Source organism: Ambystoma mexicanum, chromosome 9 (assembly GCF_040938575.1).
Source record: "Ambystoma mexicanum isolate Mex_15411 chromosome 9, UKY_AmexF1_1, whole genome shotgun sequence".
Lineage (NCBI taxonomy): Eukaryota > Metazoa > Chordata > Amphibia > Caudata > Ambystomatidae > Ambystoma > Ambystoma mexicanum.
Genome location: NC_090931.1, coordinates 27889438 through 27913231, shown reverse-complemented (window position 1 = coordinate 27913231; position 23794 = coordinate 27889438). Strand labels below are relative to the sequence as shown.

Genomic DNA, 23794 nt, shown 5'->3' with positions numbered 1-23794 from the left:
CCTCATAGAGTGCAGGCAATGCATTCCTTGCAGAGCCCAGGCTCAGCATTCCTAGTAGAGTCCAGGCAGGGCATTCCTCATAGAGCCAAGGTAGGGTATTCCTCATAGAGCTAGGCAGGGCATTCCTTGTAGAGTTCAGGCAAGGCATTACTCACAGAACCCAGACAGGGCATTCCTTGTTGAGTGCAGGCAGGGCATTTCTCATAAAACCCAGGCAGAACATTTGTCAAAGAGGCCAGGCTGGGCATTCCTCATAGAGCCGATGCAGGACACTCCTCGAAGAGTGCAGGCACAGCATTCCTCGTAGAACCCAGTCATGTCATTCCTTGAAGAGTCCATGCAGGGCATTTCTCATAGAGCTCAGGCAGGGAATTCCTTGAAGAGTCCAGGCAGGGCATTCCTCGCAGATCCCAGGCAGGACATTGCTCCAAGAGTGCAGGCAGGGCATTCCTCGTAGAACCCAGTCATGCCTTTCCTTGAAGAGTCCAGGCAGGGCATTTCTAGTAGAAACCAGTCATGCCATTCCTCGAAGAGTCCAGTTAGGGCATTTCTCATAGAGCCCAAGCAGGGCATTCATTGTAGAGTCCAGGCAAGGCATTTCTCGTATAACCCAGGCAGGGCATTCCTTGTAGAATGCAGGAAGGGCATTCCTTGTTGAGTGCAGGCAGGGCATTTCACGTAAAGCCCAGGCAGAGCATTAGTCGAAGAGTCCAGGCAGGGCATTCCTCATAGAGCCGATGCAGGACACTCCTCGAAGAGTGCAGGCAGGGCATTCCTCATAGAACCCAGTCATGTCATTCCTCGAAGAGTACATGCAGGGCATTTCTCATAGATCTCAGGCACGGAATTCCTTGAAGAGTCCAGGCAGGGCATTCCTCGCAGATCCCAGGGTGGGTCATTTCTCCAAGAGTGCAGGCAGGATATTCCTTGTAGAACCCAGTCATGCCATTCCTTGAAGAGTCCAGGCAGGGCATTCCTCGAAGGGTCCAGGCAGGGCATTCATTGTAGAACCCAGACACTGCATTCATTGTAGAGCCCAGGCGGGGCAATCCTCATAAAGTCCAGGCAGGCAATTCCTCATAGGTCACAGGCAGGGCAATCCTCAAAGTCCAGGCAGGGCATTCCTCATAGAACCCAGGCATGGCATTCCTTGTGAATTTAAGGGAGGGCATTCCTCATAGAGCCAGGCAGGGCATTCCGTGAAGAACCCAGGTATGGCATTCCTCGAAGAGTGCATGCAGGGCATTCCTCGCAACACCCGGGCAGGACATTCATTGTTGAATCCAGGCAGGGCATTCCTCATAGAACCCAGGCATGGCATTCCTCAAAGAGGCCATGGCAGGGCATTTCTCATAGAGCCCAGGCAGAGCATTCTTCAAAGAGTCCAGACAGGGTATTCCTCGTAGACACCAGGCATGGCATTCCTCATAAAGTCCACGCAGGGCATTCCTAGTAGAGCCCAGGCAGAGTATTCCTCGTAGAGCCCACACTGGGCATACCTCACAGAGCGCAAGCAAGGCATTCCTTGCAGAACCCAGGTTTGGCATTCCTTGTAGAGTCCAGGCAGGGCATTCCTCATAGAGCCCAGGCAGGGTATTCCTCATAGAGCCAGGCAGGGCATTCCTTGTAGAGTTCAGGCAAGGCATTACTCACAGAACCCAGACAGGGCATTCCTTGTTGAGTGCAGGCAGGGCATTTCTCGTAAAACCCAGGCAGAACATTCGTCAAAGAGGCCAGGCAGGGCATTCCTCATAGAGACAATGCAGGACACTCCTCGAAGAGTGCAGGCAGGGCATTCCTCGTAGAACCCAGTCATGTCATTCCTCAAAGAGTCCATGCAGGGCATTTCTCATAGAGCTCAGGCAGGGAATTCCTTGAAGAGTCCAGGCAGGGCATTCCTCGCAGATCCCAGGCAGGGCATTCCTCCAAGAGTGCAAGTAGGGCATTCCTCGTAGAACCCAGTCATGCCATTCCTCGAAGAGTCCAGGCCTGGCATTTCTAGTAGAAACCAGTCATGCCATTACTCGTAGAGTTCAGTTACAGCATTTCTCATAGAGCCCAGGCAGGGCATTTGTTGTAGAGACCAGGCAGGGCATTTCTCGTAGAACCCAGGCAGGGCATTCCTTGTAGAATGCAGGCAGGGCATTCCTTGTTGAGTGCAGGCAGGGCATGTCACGTAAAGCCCAGGCAGAGCATTCGTCGAAGAGTCCAGGCAGGGCATTCCTCATAGAGCCGATGCAGGACACTTCTCGAAGAGTGCAGGCAGAGCATTCCTCGTAGAACCCAGTCATGTCATTCCTCGAAGAGTACATGCAGGGCATTTCTCATAGAGCTCAGGCAGGGAATTCCTTGAAGAGTCCAGGCAGGGAATTCCTCGCAGATCCCAGGTAGGGCATTCCTCCAAGAGTACAGGCAGGATATTCCTCGTAGAACCCAGTCATGCCATTCCTCGAAGAGTCCAGGCAGGGCATTTCTAGTAGAATCCAGTCATGCCATTCCTCAAAGAGTCTGAGCAGGGCATTTCTCATAGAGCCCAGGCAGGGCATTAGTCGTAGAGTCCAGGCAGGGCATTCCTTGTAGAACCCAGGCAGGGCATTCTTTGAAGAGTCCAGGCAGGGCATTCCTTGTAGAATGCAGGCAGGGCATTCCTGGAAGGATCCACGCAGGGCATTCCTCATAGAGCTCATGCATGGCATTCCTTGTAGAGCCCAGACAGGGCATTCTTCATAGAGCCCAGGCAGGGCATTCCTTGAAGAATCCAGGCAGGGCATTCCTCACAGAGTCTAGGCTGGGCATTCCTCGTAGAGCCCAGGCAGGGCATTCCTCGAAGATTCCAGGCAGGGCATTCCTCACAGAGTCTAGGCTGGGCATTCCTCGTAGAGCCCAGGCAGGGCATTCCTCGAAGATTCCAGGCAGGGCATTCCTTGAAGAGTCAGGCAGGGCATTTCTCATAGAACCCAGGCATGCCATTCCTGTAAGAGTCCAGGCAGGGCATTTATTGTGGAGCCTAGGCAGGGCATTCCTCGTAGAGCCCAGGCAGGGTATTGCTTGTGGAGCCAGGCAGGGCATTCCTCGTAGATTGCAGGCAAGGCATTCCTCACAGAACCCAGACAGGGCATTCCTTGTAGAGTGCAGGCAGGGCATCTCTCATAGAGTCCAGGCAGAGCAGTCCTCGAAGAGTCAAGGCAGGGCATTCCTCATAGAGCCCAGGCAGAGCATTCCTCGAAGAGTCCAGGCAGGGCATTCCTCGTAGAGCGCAGGCAGGACATTCCTCGAAGAGTCCAGGCATGGCATTCCTCGTAGAACCCAGACAGGGCATTCCTCAAAGAGTGCAGGCAGGGCATTCCTCGTAGAGCTAAGGCAGGGTATTCATCGTAGAGAGCAGGTGGGGAATTCCTTGAAAGTCCAGGCAGGGCACTCCTCGTGGAACCCAGATAGGGCATTCCTCAAAGAGTGCAGGCAGGGCATTCTTGGTAGAGGCCAGGCAGGGCATTCCTTGTTGAGTCCCGGCAGGGTATTCCTCGTAGAGCGCAGGCAGGAATTCCTCGAAGAGTCCAGGCAAGGCATTCCTCGAAGAGTGCAGGCAGGGCATTCCTCGTTGTTGAGTCAAGGCAGGGCATTCCCTGTATAGCCCAGGCAGGACATTCCTCATAGAGCCCAGGCAAAGCATTCCTCGTAGAGCGCAGGCGGGCATTCCTCGTAGAGACCAGGCAGGGCATTCCTCCTAGAGCCCAGGCAGGGCATTCCTCGAAGAGTGCAGGCAGTGCATTCACGTCTGTCCAGAAGTCACGCCCATGCGCTTGAAACCAGAAAAACTTTCCTTCCAAATGTTCCTTGGCCAGACGCCTTGTGCGTTTTACGCTGATTACGTTCTAATTGGCAATTCTTGTCTTAATGTGAGATATAATTACAGAAACCCACACTACGTCTAGGGAGGAAGGACACGTGATGCGGAGCTGCAGGCCAGGAGTTGTGAATGAAAGCATTCGCATGCTGGCCTTTTCAGAAACTGTTGCCTCGTAAAGGCCGGCACGACTCCGCATAGAAGCGCTCATATGTCGCCAGCCTGACTGACTCTGCCCCAGCCCCACTAGATTTTGGAATGCGGCGCTATGTTGAGAAATCTCTCCATTGTCATATAGGCCAGTCTCCCTCTATGTGTAACTGCTACATGAAATGTGACGTCAGTCCCCTTTCCCCAAGCTGGGCATTCAGGAGGCAGGCTTCTAGAAACAGCTGTAGCCCACCCAGGGGCAGACTAGAACAACAAATAGGCAGACCACCAAAAAGATGGCCCACCTCCACGAACCACAATGTGTGACTCATCCCAAAAAGTATTTGAGTGGTGGGTGATGGGCACTTTTAGGAACATGTTGGGGGAACGGTGCCTTTGAATTTGAATAGGGCAGTACCATTGTCAAATCTACCAGCTGAGAAGTATCTTAAGTCATGCAAGTGGCCCACGTGACCCTCAAGGTCTAGAGGGCACTGCCCGGGAGTCCCCTTAAGCACTGCCCTAAAAGTCAGTACAGAAAGGGTGCAGATGTCATAGAGGGTGGACTGAGGGTGGTGCACATCCTCAGGTCATGCAGGGCCGGCCTTAGCTCTGTCAGTGCCCCCATTCCCTGCCCTACTCCAAGAAAAAGGGGGAAACCTCTTCAATCAGTGGAACCGTGACACGTGGCACTGCATGCAGCTTTGCCTCCCTGCACTGTGTGTTATGCATGCAGCTTTGCCTCCCTGCAGTGTGTTATGCATGCAGCTTTGCCTCCCTGTACTGTGTGTTATGCATGCAGCTTTGCCTCCCTGCACTGTGTGTTTTGCATGCAGCCATGCAGCTTTGCCCCGCTGCACTGTGTGTTATGCATGCAGCTTTGCCCCCCTGCACTGTGTGTTATGCATGCAGGTTTGCCCCCCTGCACTGTGTGTTATGCATGCAGCTTTGCCTCCCTGTACTGTGTGTTATGCATGCAGCTTTGCCTCCTTGCACTGTGTGTTATGCATGCAGCTTTGCCTCCCTGAACTTTGTGTTATGCATGCAGCTTTGCCCCCTGCACTGTGTGTTATGCATGCATCTTTGCCCCCTGCACTGTGTGTTATGCATGCAGCTTTGCCTCCCTGCACTGTGTGTTATGCATGCAGCTTTGCCTCCCTGCACTGTGTGTTATGCATGCAGCTTTGCCTCCTTGCACTGTGTGTTATGCATGCAGCTTTGCCCCCCTGCACTGTGTTATGCATACAGCTTTCCCTCCTTGCACTTTGTGTTATGCACGCAGCTTTGCCCCCCTGCACTGTGTGTTATGCATGCAGCTTTGCCCCCCCTGCACTGTGTGTTATGCATGCAGCTTTGCCTTCCTGCACTGTGTGTTATGCATGCAGCTTTGCCTCCTTGCACTGTGTGTTATGCATGCAGCTTTGCCTCCCTGCACTGTGTGTTATGCATGCAGCTTTGCATCCCTGTACTGTGTGTTATGCATGCAGCTTTGCCCCTCAGTACTGTGTGTATTGCATCCAGCTTTGCCTCCCTGCACTGTGTGTTATGCATGCAGCTTTGCCTCCTTGCACTGTGTGTTATGCATGTAGCTTTGTCTCCCTGCACTGTGTGTTATGCATGCAGCTTTGCCTCCCTGTACTGTGTGTCATGCATGCAGCTTTGCCCCCCTGTACTGTGTGTTATGCATGCAGCTTTGCCTCCCTGCACTGTGTGTTATGCATGCAGCTTTGTCTCCTTGCACTGTGTGTTATGCATGGAGCTTTGCCTCCCTGCACTGTGTGTTATGCATGCAGCTTTGCCCCCCTGCACTGTGTGTTATGGATGCAGCTTTGCCTCCCTGTACTGTATGTTATGCATGCAGCTTTGCCTCCCTGCACTGTGTGTTGTGCATGCAGCCATGCAGCGTTGCCCCGCTGCACTATGTGTTATGCATGCAGCTTTGCCCCCCTGCACTGTGTGTTATGCATGCAGGTTTGCCCCCCTGCACTGTGTGTTATGCATGCAGCTTTGCCTCCCTGTACTGTGTGTTGTGCATGCAGCTTTGCCTCCTTGCACTGTGTGTTATGCATGCAGCTTTGCCTCCCTGCACTTTGTGTTATGCATGCAGCTTTGCCCCCTGCACTGTGTGTTATGCATGCATCTTTGCCCCCTGCACTGTGTGTTATGCATGCAGCTTTGCCTCCCTGCACTGTGTGTTATGCATGCAGCTTTGCCTCCCTGCACTGTGTGTTATGCATGCAGCTTTGCCTTCTTGCACTGTGTGTTATGCATGCAGCTTTGCCCCCCTGCACTGTGTTATGCATACATCTTTCCCTCCTTGCACTTTGTGTTATGCATGCAGCTTTGCCCCCCTGCACTGTGTGTTATGCATGCAGCTTTGCCCCCCTGCACTGTGTGTTATGCATGCAGCTTTGCCTTCCTGCACTGTGTGTTATGCATGCAGCTTTGCCTCCTTGCACTGTGTGTTATGCATGCAGCTTTGCCTCCCTGCACTGTGTGTTATGCATGCAGCTTTGCCTCCCTGCACTGTGTGTTATGCATGCAGCTTTGCCTCCCTGTACTGTGTGTTATGCATGCAGCTTTGCCCCTCAGTACTGTGTGTTATGCATCCAGCTTTGCCTCCCTGCACTGTGTGTTATGCATGCAGCTTTGCCTCCTTGCACTGTGTGTTATGCATGTAGCTTTGCCTCCCTGCACTGTGTGTTATGCATGCAGCTTTGCCTCCCTGTACTGTGTGTCATGCATGCAGCTTTGCCCCCCTGTACTGTGTCTTATGCATGCAGCTTTGCCTCCCTGCACTGTGTGTTATGCATGCAGCTTTGCCTCCTTGCACTGTGTGTTATGCATGGAGCTTTGCCTCCCTGCACTGTGTGTTATGCATGCAGCTTTGCCCCCCTGCACTGTGTGTTATGCATGCATCTTTGCCTCCCTGTACTGCGTGTTGTGTATGCAGCGTTGCCTCCCTGTACTGTGTGTTGCACACAAATAAAATAAAAGCTTGGCGCCAATTAAGAACGCAGGAAAAACGTTCTAAAAACATGACAACGTACAACGTTGCTCCCACTGTAGCATGCCCTTAAATCAGCCATCATTGTGAAATAGAGAAAGTGCAAGTGTGCCAGCAGCGTGTCATGCCACTGCTGTCCCTCTAAAGAAAACTCATGCCCGGGTCGTCATTGACCCTGTCGTGCACTTTGCGCCCCCTGCGCCTCTTGCGAGCACGTGCCCGGGAATGGGCTTGTTTTCTGCACACGTTTAAGTGCAACCAGTCGTTGAACATGTGATGCACTTTCCAACGCCCAGGAAACGCTTCCTGATTTTTGCTATTTTGCAAACTGGTGAAAAGGGCACCTGAATGTGCGCCCCTGTGATGCCCTTTGTGGATGAGGGGGCACCTTTTATGTGCACAAGCAAGGGGGTGCGCTATTCCTTCTCAGAACCTGCAGCAAGAAAGCTGGCACTATGACATTAAGGGGTTTTCCCAGGATCACACATTCTGATGAAACTGGGAGTTTAGCCCATTCTGCAATGTTAGCACTTGCCCATCATCCTTCCGAGGCCTTGCTGTACAGAAAATGAGCCATAATGTGTACATTTGTGAATTTCAGGAGCTAAAATAACACACTGTTTTGCAGGCCTGACTTTGAAATGCACAAATCGCATGATAATTGAACATGACCATGTTTTTTTAATGCTTATAGAAACATGTTTTGAAAGAGATTTACTCTGGCATTATTTTCTCTATCACCAATGGAAGTCGATAAGTACCTTTATACTAAAAAATATAAGCCTAAACAATCTCACCTGGGTTTCACTACTGTTTTTTGAAAGTTGTTCTGACACTATACAAAATAAAGCAGCCATGTGGTGGCTCGCTGCAGGGATTACCCCGTTCTGAGTTTCCTCATTGACTGAGAGGCTTCCACCCCCACCCCCTGCCTGGGACGCCGGAGAGGGATTCCCGGTAGAGTAAAGCCCCGGCGAGGACAAGTCAGATTGGTTGTTACAATCTGATTGTCCCTCCCTGGATGCTAATGGGGCATATTGAGGAATTGATATCCACTGAGGCAATCCATCCGCAGAGATATTCAGAATGGTTTTAGGTCCGGTCCGGGGAAGCTTGATCAGGACTTAGTATTTGCTGGGAGCGCACTCTGTATTCATTAAGGGAGAACCCATTCATTGGCATTCATGGACTTAAGTACTGCCTTTGATAAAGTCAACAGAGGGAAATTAGAGCAGGTGCTAAAGTCCATGAGTTGCCCAATTGAGCAAGAGAGGATTTCATCGATAATTCACAAGGGCAATAGTGCATGTGTGCGCTTTGGGGAACAGGGGCAGTGCACTAAATATTTCAGGGTGGCATCAGGAGTGCGGCAGGGGTGTGTTTGTCCACCGTCCTTCTCATATTATACATTAATGGCCTATATAAGGCATTGGTTGAGTCAGGGGCAGACTTTCCGCGGATTGGTAATAAACCATTTCCACTTTTGGCGTATGCTGACGACAATGTAATTCTAGCCCATACACCTAAAGCTCCTCAGAAACGTATTAAGGTATATACAGACTTTATGTCACATTTAGACCTAAAAATAACCACAGCGAAGTCAGCGGTGATGGTATCTACACATGGGGGAGAGCAAACAAACCAAAGATGCGCAGCACACTTAATAACGGTTCTGTTAGTCTGCGGGTAAAAGAACTTGTCTCTCTGGACCTTTGCTTCTCAGAGAATTGGAAGGGGACTGCACGTATATGTAAACGACATATCAAAATGTGCCAGTCACTGGGGTGGGGGGGGTGACACGGGTTTATAAGGATGTGTCAAGGGTAACCGCTTCAAATGATTCTGGAACTATATCGAGCACAGACCAAAGCTGCAGCTATGGAGCCTCACTATGGGGGTTTGAAAATATATCTGTGCTCGAGTCTACAGAAAACAGCTTTTTTAAGAAACTACTGGGTTTGCCCTGCTCGGCCCCAAAATATGCAGTGCATGTGGAACTTAATGGTATGGTGCCCTGATCATACACTGGCTGAGTATCTGGTCGAACCGAGAGCGTTTGCGACTCAAGAACTAATAAGAAACTTGATGCATGTCACTCTTTGGAGGAGGATACCATGGCTGAAAAGTTTAAATCAAGTCAATCTTTGCAATCTCCAGCATCCTGCAAAACCATTGACTATGGAGGAGAGGAAGTCCCATAAAATGTGCGTGCTAAAGTCCATTAATTCTATACATGAATCAAGGGGGCGGTTCTTAGGCTCAAATTGGAAACATGCCACGATTTCAAGAATAGATACTTTACAGCACTACCCGATACACTGTAATAAATCAGTAGATCGCTGGATACTGACGAGATCCCGCTTTGATTTATTGCTGTTACAGGACATTACAAAGAATTGGAAGGGGTATGTTCCGAACACGGTTTGTCCGTGCTGTGAGGCCGCACCTGAGGATCTTTTGCATTTTTTTTATGTTCTTCCCCGTTACACTGAAATGAGGAAAAGGACATTTCTACCTTTTTGCTTCAGGCCGATTCCGTTATTGTTGCCTGGAGCTTTCTTACATATTTGCCGAGGGCCTGGAACTTGAGGAAATGCATTGAGGGCATCTTGGTGTAGTGTTATTGTTTTATTGCCCATGAAGTATTTTCATCTTAGGGAGTTTTTTAGATTGTTATATTTGAGTTTGTTGTTTTATGTATATATGAATATGTAGATGTACTTTATGTATTTAAAAATGTTGTACGACATTGAAATTTGCACTTTATGAATTGTAGTAAGATTTTGGTCTGCTTTTATTTTGTATGTGCTTTTATGGTATTTTCTTACCGAAGTAAAGCTGTAATAATGATGATGAAATTGTTCAAAAAAGTAAATGTAATTTTGTGTTGAATAAGCTGACTGAGCAATAAGCTCACAAGAGCCTCGCCTTGCCAGGATGTTGCACTTTGAATTGGCATAAAAACACTGATCTGTGTAACAAGTTAACCCACTCAGTTATCTTTGAAACATTGTCATAATTTGTTGTTGGTTCTTAAGAGCCTAAACCGCATGTGAGGAATTCGACCATCTGCACGGTGGGTGTGCATTGTGTCAACCTGAAGCCAGCTCCCGCCTCTTAGTATCAATGGCAGTGACCTGTCATGTCTGGGACTATGTATTTACAGTAGTCATCCCTGAAGCGGGACCCCAATCAGAAGGTATGAGTATGTGATTTGGCAGTGATCGAACGTCTGATATCGCCGCAGCTTCAAGCGAGACCTGCCGCTTTAATCAGGAACCACAAAGTGCTCAATTAACCAGAGAGACCCTTTGATCCACAACAGACAGGAAGATGGGTCAGACTTAGTATTACATGTTTTCACCTTTGCCTTTTCTGTTGCAACACACTCTGGTTATGACCTCATGCCTACAGGATATTGTTGGTGGGGACCTAGGATTGGTTCATTAAGGTAGGCTTAGCCTACACCAATCACTGTGGCCCATTTGGCTTTATAAGAGGGCTAAGCCCCTCTTTTGGGCAGATCATCTGAAGACTTTGCAAGGAGTAGCAAGGAGAAGGACTCAGCATTGCACCCTGGGGCTGAAGGCACAGTCTGCCTTACATCTTCCTCCAGTGAAGGAAAGCAAGGACCTCCGAGAGGGAAGCAAGATCCCTCCCGTAAACATCTCCCAGGGAACAGAGGGAGATACTGCATCCAGAGGACCCTCCAGCCGCTCCAGAACTGGTACCCAGCCAGCACACAGCATGCCCTGCTAGGCTCTGCAGCAAGCTTCCTAGGTGGCAAGCACCAGAGCTTCTCTGAACCCTAAACCAAGGACAAGGCAACTCCTTAGCTTTGGGTCGTTTGCCTTAAAGGACGATGCAAGGTCAGTGAAGAAGATCGGAGGAGTGTATCGACAAGCATTAACCAGCATCTTTTTTAAAGTACATTTTCGAGCCAGTCGAGCCCCTTGGGCTGCAACCGACTGCCCTGCTGACTGTTGCTATGCCGGAGTTGCTAAAGCTGTCTAAGATGCCTCCACCAGTGCTTCAGAAACACTGACCAGCACTGAGACAATGATTCTTGTCCCTGAGCCGCCACTTAGGACATTTTGCGGGCATCCATCCACCTTCACTCGCCAAACTGCCTGCCGCCTGATACCCGCAGCTGTCTCCCATCTTGAACTCTGTCGCAGAAGCTGTAAAGCGCCCCAAAACCAACTTGACGCTGTCGAGCACCAAGAACTTCAACCAGCACAAGTTAAATGATGGTTCTGTCCCCTGGTCCTTCTCCGAAGGCCCCTAGTGACATGTTATGACCCATTGTTCCCTTTGTGCTGAAGCCAAGAAACCTTTAACTGTTCTGGTTTTTAACCATACCCACTACCCTCCTGTCAGTATCCAGAGTGCATCCCTTTTCCTTCTTTGAAACTGTCTGTCCTCTGCATTCCTTTACAGGGTGGGTTGTAATTCATAGTGCTGCTAGAACTGTCGGTTCTAAACATAATAAAGTAGATATTTTTATACAACCATGACTGGACAGTCCCTTTTATCATTGGGTAATAATTGTAGTTTCACTGTGTTGCAACTAACCAACGATCCGCGACCTTGCGGACATAAGCCTGGCGTTCAGTCATTGTTACCAAAATTGCACAAGGAGGTTTATAATTTGCTTGTCTTTCAATCTATTTGGATCCCTGGTGTACTAGAGGTGTGGGGCTGATTGATGGTTTAGAAACCGATAGTCATCCCTTGACCACTGGTGCCTGGGAAGTTGATTCGTCAGTCCACCTCCCCTGGACTTGGGTGCTTGTGTGCGGGAGGGGCGGAAATGTCTGTGTCATGTCAATTTTGTCTTGTATTCGTTATGCAAACCTCACAAGCCTCACTCTGAAAGCGGCAGTCACTATCTAAGCACACACTTCCTCCCAGATGTCATCGGGTTGCTGAAACCACAGTGTTCTCTGCGGTGTGCTAAGCAAGACTCTAGAAGCTGCGTGCTTCAGTAACATGTGCAGTCTTGGGAAAGGGACAGGCGGCTGTCCCCTATATCCGCCCTAGTTTCGGGGGTTCAAGGGATATTGGCAATGTGCGTTTGAACACCTATATCTAGGCGAGGCGAGGGCTGCAAAGTCTGCTTGTTTTCTTGGCCTCTGGCAACCAGAAGCGACTACTTTTGCTTTCCATACAATGATCCCTCTCTTCACAAATGTGGCGCCTGAAACATTCTGAACCTGGATTGTAAGGCGCTGGGTCAGTTCCTTCCCAAAAAGGGAACAGCAATGGAAGGAAGTGGTGTGGGGGAGAGGTCCTGCCTTCCTTTGCTTGGCGCCTCGTTTGGCCTCCATGAGCCGTGCCTTCATGGAAGTGGCTTTCCTCTGTAGTGGGTGCCAATCACACCCAGAGGCCCCCTCGACGTGTTGAGGGCAGGGGAGCGGGGGCCTATGGTTATTTGCTTTGCAGGGGACCATGGGTGTGCTCTGCACAGGGGGTACGAAAGCAGAATTTCATGCCACGGAGGAAGACCCACATCACGCCTGCCTGCATCAGTAATGAACTAAGAAAGCAGAGTGAAATGCCACAGAGGAAGGCCCACATCAAGCCTGCCTGCATCAGTAATGACCTAGGAAAGCAGAATAACATGCCACACCTTGGAAGGCCCACATCAAGCCTGCCTGCATCAGTAATGACCTAAGAAAGCAGAGTGAAATGCCACACCTTGGAAGGCCCACATCAAGCCTGCCTGCATCAGTAATGACCTAAGAAAGCAGAGCTACCTGCCACAGTGGAAGGCCCACATCAAGCCCGCCTGCATCAGTAATGACCTCAGAAAGCAGAGTGAAATGCCACAGTGCAAGGCCCACATCATGCCTGCCTGCATCAGTAATGACCTAAGAAGGCAGAATTACATGCCACAGTGCAAGGCCCACATCAAGCCCGCCTGCATCAGTAATGACCTAAGAAATCAGAGCGAAGTGCCACAGTGCAAGGCCCACATCAAGCCTGCCTGCATCAGTAATGACCTAAGAAAGCAGAATTACATGCCACAGCGGAAGACCTACATCAAGCCTGCCTGCATCAGTAATGACCTAAGAAAGCAGAATTACATGCCACAGTGCAATGCCCACATCAAGCCTGCCTGCACCAGTAATGACCTAAGAAATCAGAGCGAAGTGCCACAGTGGAAGACCCACATCAAGCCTGCCTGCATCACTAATGACCTAAGAAAGCAGAGTGAAGTGCCACAGTGCAAGGCCCACATCAAGCCTGCCTGCATCAGTAATGACCTAAGAAAGCAGAATTACATGCCACAGCGGAAGACCTACATCAAGCCTGCCTGCATCAGTAATGACCTAAGAAAGCAGAATTACATGCCACAGTGCAATGCCCACATCAAGCCTGCCTGCACCAGTAATGACCTAAGAAAGCAGAGCGAAGTGCCACAGTGGAAGGCCCACAACAAGCCTGCCTGCATCAGTAATGACCTAAGAAAGCAGAGCGAAGTGCCACAGTGTAAGACCCACAACAAGCCTGTCTGCATCAGTAATGACCTAAGAAAGCAGAATGAAGTGCCTCAGTGGAAGACCCACATCAAGCCTGCCTGCATCAGTAATGACCTAAGAAAGCAGAACTACATGCCACAGTGGAAGGCCCACATCAAGCCTGCCTGCATCAGTAATGACCTAAGAAAGCAGAGTGAAATGCCACGGTGCAAGGCCCACATCAAGCCTGCCTGCACCAGTAATGACCTAAGAAAGCAGAACTACATGCCACAGTGGAAGACCCACATCAAGCCTACCTGCATCAGTAATGACCTAAGAAAGCAGAGCGAAGTGCCACAGTGGAAGGCCCACATCAGGCCTGCCTGCATCAGTAATGACCTAAGAAAGCAGAACTACATGCCACAGTGCAAGGCCCACATCAAGCCTGCCTGCATCAGTTATGACCTAAGAAAGCAGAGCGAAGTGCCACAGTGGAAGGCCCACATCAGGCCCGCCTGCATCAGTTATGACCTAAGAAAGCAGAGTGAAATGCCACAGTGGAAGGCCCACATCAAGCCTGCCTGCATCAGTAATGAACTAAGAAAGCAGAATTACATGCCACAGCGGAAGACCCACACCAGGCCTGCCTGCATCAGTAACGACCTAAGAAAGCAGAATTACATGCCACAGTGCAAGGCCCACATCATGCCTGCCTGCATCAGTAATGACCTAGGAAAGCAGAACTACATGCCACAGTGGAAGGCCCACATCAAGCCTGTCTGCATCAGTAATGACCTAAGAAAGCAGAATTACATGCCACAGTGCAAGGCCCACATCAAGCCTGCCTGCATCAGTAATGACCACAGAAAGCAGAATTACATGCCACAGTGCAAGGCCCACATCAAGCCTGCCTGCATCAGTAATGACCTAAGAAAGCAGAATTACATGCCACAGTGCAAGGCCCACATCAAGCCTGCCTGCATCAGTAAGGATCTAAGAAAGCAGAATAAAATGCCACAGTGCAAGGCCCACATCAAGCCTGCCTGCAGCAGTAATGACTTAAGAAAGCAGAATGAAGTGCCACAGTGGAAGGCCCACATCAAGCATGCCTGCATCAGTAATGACCTAAGAAAGCAGAATTACATGCCACAGTGCAAGGCCCACATCAAGCCTGCCTGCATCAGTAAGGATCTAAGAAAGCAGAATAAAATGCCACAGTGCAAGGCCCACATCAAGCCTGCCTGCATCAGTAATGACTTAAGAAAGCAGAATTACATGCCACAGTGCAAGGCCCACATCAAGCCTGCCTGCATCAGTAATGACCTAAGAAAGCAGAATTACATGCCACAGTGCAAGGCCCACATCAAGCCTGCCTGCATCAGTAAGGATCTAAGAAAGCAGAATAAAATGCCACAGTGCAAGGCCCACATCAAGCCTGCCTGCAGCAGTAATGACTTAAGAAAGCAGAATGAAGTGCCACAGTGGAAGGCCCACATCAAGCATGCCTGCATCAGTAATGACCTAAGAAAGCAGAACTACATGCCACAGTGGAAGGCCCACATCAAGCCTGCCTGCATCAGTAATGAACTAAGAAAGCAGAGTGAAATGCCACGGTGGAAGACCCACACCAAGCCTGCCTGCACCAGTAATGACCTAAGAAAGCAGAATTACATGCCACAGTGCAAGGCCCACATCAAGCCTGCCTGCATCAGTAATGATCTAAGAAAGCAGAATAAAATGCCACCGTGCAAGGCCCACATCAAGCCTGTCTGTGTCAGTAATGACCTAAGAAAGCAGAACTACATGCCACAGTGCAAGGCCCACATCAAGCCTGCCTGCATCAGTTATGACCTAAGAAAGCAGAATTACATGCCACAGTGCAAGGCCCACATCAAGCTGCCTGCATCAGTAATGACCTAAGAAAGCAGAACTACATGCCACAGTGCAAGGCCCACATCAAGCCTGCCTGCATCAGTTATGACCTAAGAAAGCAGAATTACATGCCACAGTGCAAAGCCCACATCAAGCTGCCTGCATCAGTAATGACCTAAGAAAGCAGAGTGAAATGCCACAGTGGAAGGCCCACATCAAGCCTGCCTGCATCAGTAATGAACTAAGAAAGCAGAATTACATGCCACAGTGCAAGGCCCACATCAAGCCTGCCTGCATCACTAATGACCTAAGAAAGCAGAATTACATGCCACAGTGGAAGGCCCACATCAAGCCTGCCTGCATCAGTAATGACCTAGGAAAGCAGAACTACATGCCACAGTGCAAGGCCCACATCAAGCCTGCCTGCATCAGTAATGACCTAAGAAAGCAGAATTACATGCCACAGTGCAAGGCCCACATCAAGCCTGCCTGCATCACTAATGACCTAAGAAAGCAGAATAACATGCCACAGTGCAAGGCCCACATCAAGCCTGCCTGCATCAGTAATGATCTAAGAAAGCAGAATAAAATGCCACAGTGCAAGGCCCACATCAAGCCTGTCTGCATCAGTAATGACCTAAGAAAGCAGAATTACATGCCACAGTGCAAGGCCCACATCAAGCCTGCCTGCATCAGTAATGACCTAAGAAAGCAGAACTACATGCCACAGTGCAAGGCCCACATCAAGCCTGCCTGCATCAGTAATGACCACAGAAAGCAGAATAACATGCCACAGTGCAAGGCCCACATCAAGCCTGCCTGCATCAGTAATGATCTAAGAAAGCAGAATAAAATGCCACAGTGCAAGGCCCACATCAAGCCTGCCTGCATCAGTTATGACCTAAGAAAGCAGAGTGAAATGCCACAGTGCAAGGCCCACATCAAGCCCGCCTGCATCACTAATGACCTAAGAAAGCAGAATTACATGCCACCGTGCAAGGCCCACATCAAGCCTGCCTGCATCAGTAATGACCTAGGAAAGCAGAACTACATGCCACAGTGGAAGGCCCACATCAAGCCTGCCTGCATCAGTAATGACCTAAGAAAGCAGAATTACATGCCACAGTGCAAGGCCCACATCAAGCCTGCCTGCATCACTAATGACCTAAGAAAGCAGAGCGAAGTGCCACAGTGCAAGGCCCACATCAAGCCTGTCTGCATCAGTAATGACCTAAGAAAGCAGAATTACATGCCACAGTGCAAGGCCCACATCAAGCCTGCCTGCATCAGTAAGGACCTAGGAAAGCAGAATGAAATGCCACAGTGCAAGGCCCACATCAAGCCTTCCTGCATCAGTAATGACCTAAGAAAGCAGAATTACATGCCACAGTGCAAGGCCCACATCAAGCCTTCCTGCATCAGTAATGACCTAAGAAAGCAGAATTACATGCCACAGTGCAAGGCCCACATCAAGCTGCCTGCATCAGTAATGACCTAAGAAAGCAGAACTACATGCCACAGTGCAAGGCCCACATCAAGCCTGTCTGCATCAGTAATGACCTAAGAAAGCAGAATGAAATGCCGCAGTGGAAGGCCCACATCAAGCCCGCCTGCATCAGTAATGACCTAAGAAAGCAGAATTACATGCCACAGTGCAAGGCCCACATCAAGCCTGTCTGCATCAGTAATGACCTAAGAAAGCAGAGTGAAATGTCACAGTGGAAGGCCCACATCAAGCCTTCCTGCATCAGTAATGACCTAAGAAGGCAGAATTACATGCCACAGTGGAAGGCCCACATCAAGCCCGCCTGCATCACTAATGACCTAAGAAAGCAGAGCGAAGTGCCACAGTGCAAGGCCCACATCAAGCCTGTCTGCATCAGTAATGACCTAAGAAAGCAGAATGACATACCACAGTGCAAGGCCCACATCAAGCCTGTCTGCATCAGTAATGACCTAAGAAAGCAGAGTGAAATGTCACAGTGGAAGGCCCACATCAAGCCCGCCTGCATCACTAATGACCTAAGAAAGCAGAGTGAAATGCCACAGTGGAAGGCCCACATCAAGCCCGCCTGCATCAGTAATGACCTAAGAAAGCAGAATTACATGCCACAGTGCAAGGCCCACATCAAGCCTGCCTGCATCAGTAAGGACCTAGGAAAGCAGAACTACATGCCACAGTGCAAGGCCCACATCAAGCCTGCCTGCATCAGTAATGATCTAAGAAAGCAGAATAAAATGCCACAGTGCAAGGCCCACATCAGGCCCGCCTGCATCAGTAATGACCTAAGAAATCAGAGCGAAGTGCCACAGTGGAAGGCCCACAACAAGCCTGCCTGCATCAGTAATGACCTAAGAAAGCAGAATGAAATGCCACGGTGGAAGACCCACACCAAGCCTGCCTGCATCAGTAACGACCTAAGAAATCAGAGCGAAGTGCCACAGTGGAAGGCCCACATCAAGCCCGCCTGCATCAGTAATGACCTAAGAAAGCAGAATGAAATGCCACGGTGGAAGACCCACACCAGCCTGCCTGCATCAGTAATGACCTAAGAAAGCAGAATTACATGCCACAGTGCAAGGCCCACATCAATCCCCCCTGCATCAGTAATGACCTAAGAAAGCAGAATTACATGCCGCAGTGGAAGGCCCACATCAAGCTGCCTGCATCAGTAATGACCTAAGAAAGCAGAACTACATGCCACAGTGCAAGGCCCACATCAAGCCTGCCTGCATCAGTAATGACCTAAGAAAGCAGAGCGAAGTGCCACAGTGGAAGGCCCACATCAAGCCCGCCTGCATCAGTAATGACCTAAGAAATCAGAGCGAAGTGCCACAGTGGAAGACCCACATCAAGCCTACCTGCATCAGTAATGACCTAAGAAAGCAGAATAAAATGCCACAGTGCAAGGCCCACATCAAGCCTGCCTGCATCAGTAATGAACTAAGAAAGCAGAATTACATGCCACAGTGCAAGGCCCACATCAAGCCTGCCTGCATCAGTAATGACCTAAGAAAGCAGAATTACATGCCACAGTGCAAGGCCCACATCAAGCCTGCCTGCATCAGTAATGACCTAAGAAAGCAGAATTACATGACACAGTGCAAGGCCCACATCAAGCCTGTCTGCATCAGTAATGACCTAAGAAAGCAGAATTACATGCCACAGTGGAAGACCCACATCAAGCCCACCTGCATCAGTAATGACCTAAGAAAGCAGAATTACATGCCACAGCGGAAGACCCACATCAAGCCTGCCTGCATCAGTAATGACTTAAGAAATCAGAATTACATGCCACCGTGGAATACCTACATCCAGCCTGCCTGCATCAGTAATGACCTAAGAAAGCAGAATTACATGCCACAGTGCAAGGCCCACATCAAGCTGCCTGCATCAGTAATGACCTAAGAAAGCAGAATTACATGCCACAGTGCAAGACCCACATCAAGCCTGCCTGCATCAGTAATGACCTAAGAAAGCAGAATTACATGCCACAGTGCAAGGCCCACATCAAGCTGCCTGCATCAGTAATGACCTAAGAAAGCAGAATTACATGCCACAGTGCAAGGCCCACATCAAGCCTGCCTGCATCACTAATGACCTAAGAAAGCAGAGCGAAGTGCCACAGTGGAAGGCCCACATCAAGCCTGCCTGCATCACTAATGACCTAAGAAAGCAGAGCGAAGTGCCACAGTGCAAGGCCCACATCAAGCCTGTCTGCATCAGTAATGACCTAAGAAAGCAGAATTACATGCCACAGTGCAAGGCCCACATCAAGCCTGCCTGCATCAGTAAGGACCTAGGAAAGCAGAATGAAATGCCACAGTGCAAGGCCCACATCAAGCCTTCCTGCATCAGTAATGACCTAAGAAAGCAGAATTACATGCCACAGTGCAAGGCCCACATCAAGCCTTCCTGCATCAGTAATGACCTAAGAAAGCAGAATTACATGCCACAGTGCAAGGCCCACATCAAGCTGCCTGCATCAGTAATGACCTAAGAAAGCAGAACTACATGCCACAGTGCAAGGCCCACATCAAGCCTGTCTGCATCAGTAATGACCTAAGAAAGCAGAATGAAATGCCGCAGTGGAAGGCCCACATCAAGCCCGCCTGCATCAGTAATGACCTAAGAAAGCAGAATTACATGCCACAGTGCAAGGCCCACATCAAGCCTGTCTGCATCAGTAATGACCTAAGAAAGCAGAGTGAAATGTCACAGTGGAAGGCCCACACCAAGCCTGCCTGCATCACTAATGACCTAAGAAAGCAGAATTACATGCCACAGTGGAAGGCCCACATCAAGCCCGCCTGCATCACTAATGACCTAAGAAAGCAGAGCGAAGTGCCACAGTGCAAGGCCCACATCAAGCCTTTCTGCATCAGTAATGACCTAAGAAAGCAGAATGACATACCACAGTGCAAGGCCCACATCAAGCCTGTCTGCATCAGTAATGACCTAAGAAAGCAGAGTGAAATGTCACAGTGGAAGGCCCACATCAAGCCCGCCTGCATCACTAATGACCTAAGAAAGCAGAGTGAAATGCCACAGTGGAAGGCCCACATCAAGCCCGCCTGCATCAGTAATGACCTAAGAAAGCAGAATTACATGCCACAGTGCAAGGCCCACATCAAGCCTGCCTGCATCAGTAAGGACCTAGGAAAGCAGAACTACATGCCACAGTGCAAGGCCCACATCAAGCCTGCCTGCATCAGTAATGATCTAAGAAAGCAGAATAAAATGCCACAGTGCAAGGCCCACATCAGGCCCGCCTGCATCAGTAATGACCTAAGAAATCAGAGCGAAGTGCCACAGTGGAAGGCCCACAACAAGCCCGCCTGCATCAGTAATGACCTAAGAAAGCAGAATGAAATGCCACGGTGGAAGACCCACACCAGCCTGCCTGCATCAGTAATGACCTAAGAAAGCAGAATTACATGCCACAGTGCAAGGCCCACATCAATCCCCCCTGCATCAGTAATGACCTAAGAAAGCAGAATTACATGCCGCAGTGGAAGGCCCACATCAAGCTGCCTGCATCAGTAATGACCTAAGAAAGCAGAACTACATGCCACAGTGCAAGGCCCACATCAAGCCTGCCTGCATCAGTAATGACCTAAGAAAGCAGAGCGAAGTGCCACAGTGGAAGGCCCACATCAAGCCCGCCTGCATCAGTAATGACCTAAGAAATCAGAGCGAAGTGCCACAGTGGAAGACCCACATCAAGCCTACCTGCATCAGTAATGACCTAAGAAAGCAGAATAAAATGCCACAGTGCAAGGCCCACATCAAGCCTGCCTGCATCAGTAATGAACTAAGAAAGCAGAATTACATGCCACAGTGCAAGGCCCACATCAAGCCTGCCTGCATCAGTAATGACCTAAGAAAGCAGAATTACATGCCACAGTGCAAGAACCACATCAAGCCTGCCTGCATCAGTAATGACCTAAGAAAGCAGAATTACATGACACAGTGCAAGGCCCACATCAAGCCTGTCTGCATCAGTAATGACCTAAGAAAGCAGAATTACATGCCACAGTGGAAGACCCACATCAAGCCCACCTGCATCAGTAATGACCTAAGAAAGCAGAATTACATGCCACAGCGGAAGACCCACATCAAGCCTGCCTGCATCAGTAATGACTTAAGAAATCAGAATTACATGCCACCGTGGAATACCTACATCCAGCCTGCCTGCATCAGTAATGACCTAAGAAAGCAGAATTACATGCCACAGTGCAAGGCCCACATCAAGCTGCCTGCATCAGTAATGACCTAAGAAAGCAGAATTACATGCCACAGTGCAAGACCCACATCAAGCCTGCCTGCATCAGTAATGACCTAAGAAAGCAGAATTACATGCCACAGTGCAAGGCCCACATCAAGCTGCCTGCATCAGTAATGACCTAAGAAAGCAGAACTATATGCCACAGTGCAAGGCCCACATCAAGCCTGCCTGCATCAGTAATGACCTAAGAAAGCAGAATTACATGCCACAGTGGAAGGCCCACATCAGGCCTGCCTGCATCAGTTATGACCTAAGAAAGCAGAGTGAAATGCCACAGTGGAAGACCCACATCAGGCCTGCCTGCATCAGTAATGACCTAGGAAAGCAGAACTACATGCCACAGTGGAAGGCCCACATCAAGCCTGCCTGCATCAGTAATGACCTAAGAAAGCAGAATTACATGCCACAGTGCAAGGCCCACATCAAGCCTGCCTGCATCAGTAATGATCTAAGAAAGCAGAGTGAAATGCCACCTTGGAAGGACCACATCCAGCCTGCCTGCATCAGTAATGACCTAAGAAAGCAGAGTGAAGTGCCACAGTGGAAGGCCCACATCAAGCCCACCTGCATCAGTAATGACCTAAGAAGGCAGAATTACATGCCACCTTGGAAGGCCCACATCAAGCCTGCCCGCATCAGTAATGACCTAAGAAAGCAGAATTACATGCCACTGTGCAAGGCCCACATCAAGCCTGCCTGCATCAGTAATGATCTAAGAAATCAGAATAAAATGCCACAGTGCAAGGCCCACATCAAGCCTGCCTGCATCAGTAAGGATCTAAGAAAGCAGAATTACATGCTACAGTGGAAGGCCCACATCACGCCTGCCTGCATCAGTAATGACCTAGGAAAGAAGAATGAAATGCCACAGTGGAAGGCCCACATCAAGCCTGCCTGCATCAGTAATGACCTAGGAAAGCAGAATTACATGCCACAGTGGAAGGCCCACATCAAGCCTGCCTGCATCAGTAATGACCTAAGAAAGCAGAATTACATGCCACAGTGCAATGCCCACATCAAGCCTGCCTGCATCAGTAATGACCTAAGAAAGCAGAATTACATGCCACAGTGGAAGACCCACATCAAGCCTGCCTGCATCAGTAATGACCTAAGAAAGCAGAATTACATGCCACAGTGGAAGGCCCACATCAAGCCTGCCTGCATCAGTAATGACCTAAGAAAGCAGAGGGAAGTGCCACAGTGGAAGGCCCACATCAAGCCCACCTGCATCAGTAATGACCTAGGAAAGCAGAACTACATGCCACAGCGGAAGACCCACATCAAGCCCGCCTGCATCAGTAATGACCTAAGAAAGCAGAATTACATGCCACAGTGCAAGGCCCACATCAAGCTGCCTGCATCAGTAATGACCTAAGAAAGCAGAACTACATGCCACAGTGGAAGACCCACATCAAGCCTGTCTGCATCAGTAATGACCTCAGAAAGCAGAGTGAAATGCCACGGTGCAAGGCCCACATCAAGCCTGCCTGCACCAGTAATGACCTAAGAAAGCAGAGGGAAGTGCCACAGTGGAAGGCCCACATCAAGCCTGTCTGCATCAGTAATGACCTAAGAAAGCAGAGTGAAATGCCACGGTGCAAGGCCCACATCAAGCCTTCCTGCATCAGTAATGACCTAAGAAGGCAGAATTACATGCCACAGTGCAAGGCCCACATCAAGCCCGCCTGCATCAGTAATGACCTAAGAAATCAGAGCGAAGTGCCACAGTGGAAGGCCCACATCAAGCCTGCCTGCATCAGTAATGACCTAAGAAAGCAGAATTACATGCCACCTTGGAAGGCCCACATCAAGCCTGCCTGCATCAGTAATGACCTAAGAAAGCAGAGCGAAGTGCCACAGTGGAAGGCCCACATCAAGCCTGCCTGCATCAGTAATGACCTAAGAAAGCAGAATTACATGCCACCGTGCAAGGCCCACATCAAGCCTGCCTGCATCAGTAATGACCTAGGAAAGCAGAACTACATGCCACAGTGGAAGGCCCACATCAAGCCTGCCTGCATCAGTAATGACCTAAGAAAGCAGAATTACATGCCACCGTGCAAGGCCCACATCAAGCCTGCCTGCATCAGTAATGACCTAGGAAAGCAGAACTACATGCCACAGTGGGAGGCCCACATCAAGCCTGCCTGCATCAGTAATGACCTAAGAAAGCAGAGTGAAATGCCACCTTGGAAGGCCCACATCCAGCCTGCCTGCATCAGTAATGACCTAAGAAAGCAGAGTGAAGTGCCACAGTGGAAGGCCCACATCAAGCCTGCCTGCATCAGTAATGACCTAAGAAAGCAGAGCGAAGTGCCACAGTGGAAGGCCCACATCAGACCTGCCTGCATCAGTTATGACCTAAGAAAGCAGATTGAAATGCCACAGTGGAAGGCCCACATCACGCCTGCCTGCACCAGTAATGACCTAAGAAAGCAGAATTACATGCCATAGTGCAAGGCCCACATCAAGCCCGCCTGCATCAGTAATGACCTAGGAAAGCAGAACTACATGCCACAGTGGAAGGCCCACATCAAGCCTGCCTGCATCAGTAATGACCTAAGAAAGCAGAATTACATGCCACCGTGCAAGGCCCACATCAAGCCTGCCTGCATCAGTAATGACCTAGGAAAGCAGAACTACATGCCACAGTGGGAGGCCCACATCA

General features: G+C 49.8%; 1 protein-coding gene across 1 annotated transcript; it reads left to right on the top strand.

Moving 5' to 3' along the window:
• Positions 1-23043: 23043 nt before the first annotated feature.
• On the top strand, positions 23044-23580 carry LOC138487232 (bmK-YA precursor-like). The gene has a single exon (XM_069613868.1). It carries the CDS (start codon positions 23044-23046, stop codon positions 23578-23580), a length of 537 nt encoding a protein of 178 aa, XP_069469969.1.
• The last annotated feature ends 214 nt before the right edge of the window (positions 23581-23794 follow it).

Bases quoted from the DNA above. Each gene is read 5' to 3' on its own strand.
- LOC138487232 (XM_069613868.1), top strand. From the start codon at position 23,044: ATGCCACCGTGCAAGGCCCACATCAAGCCTGCCTGCATCAGTAATGAC.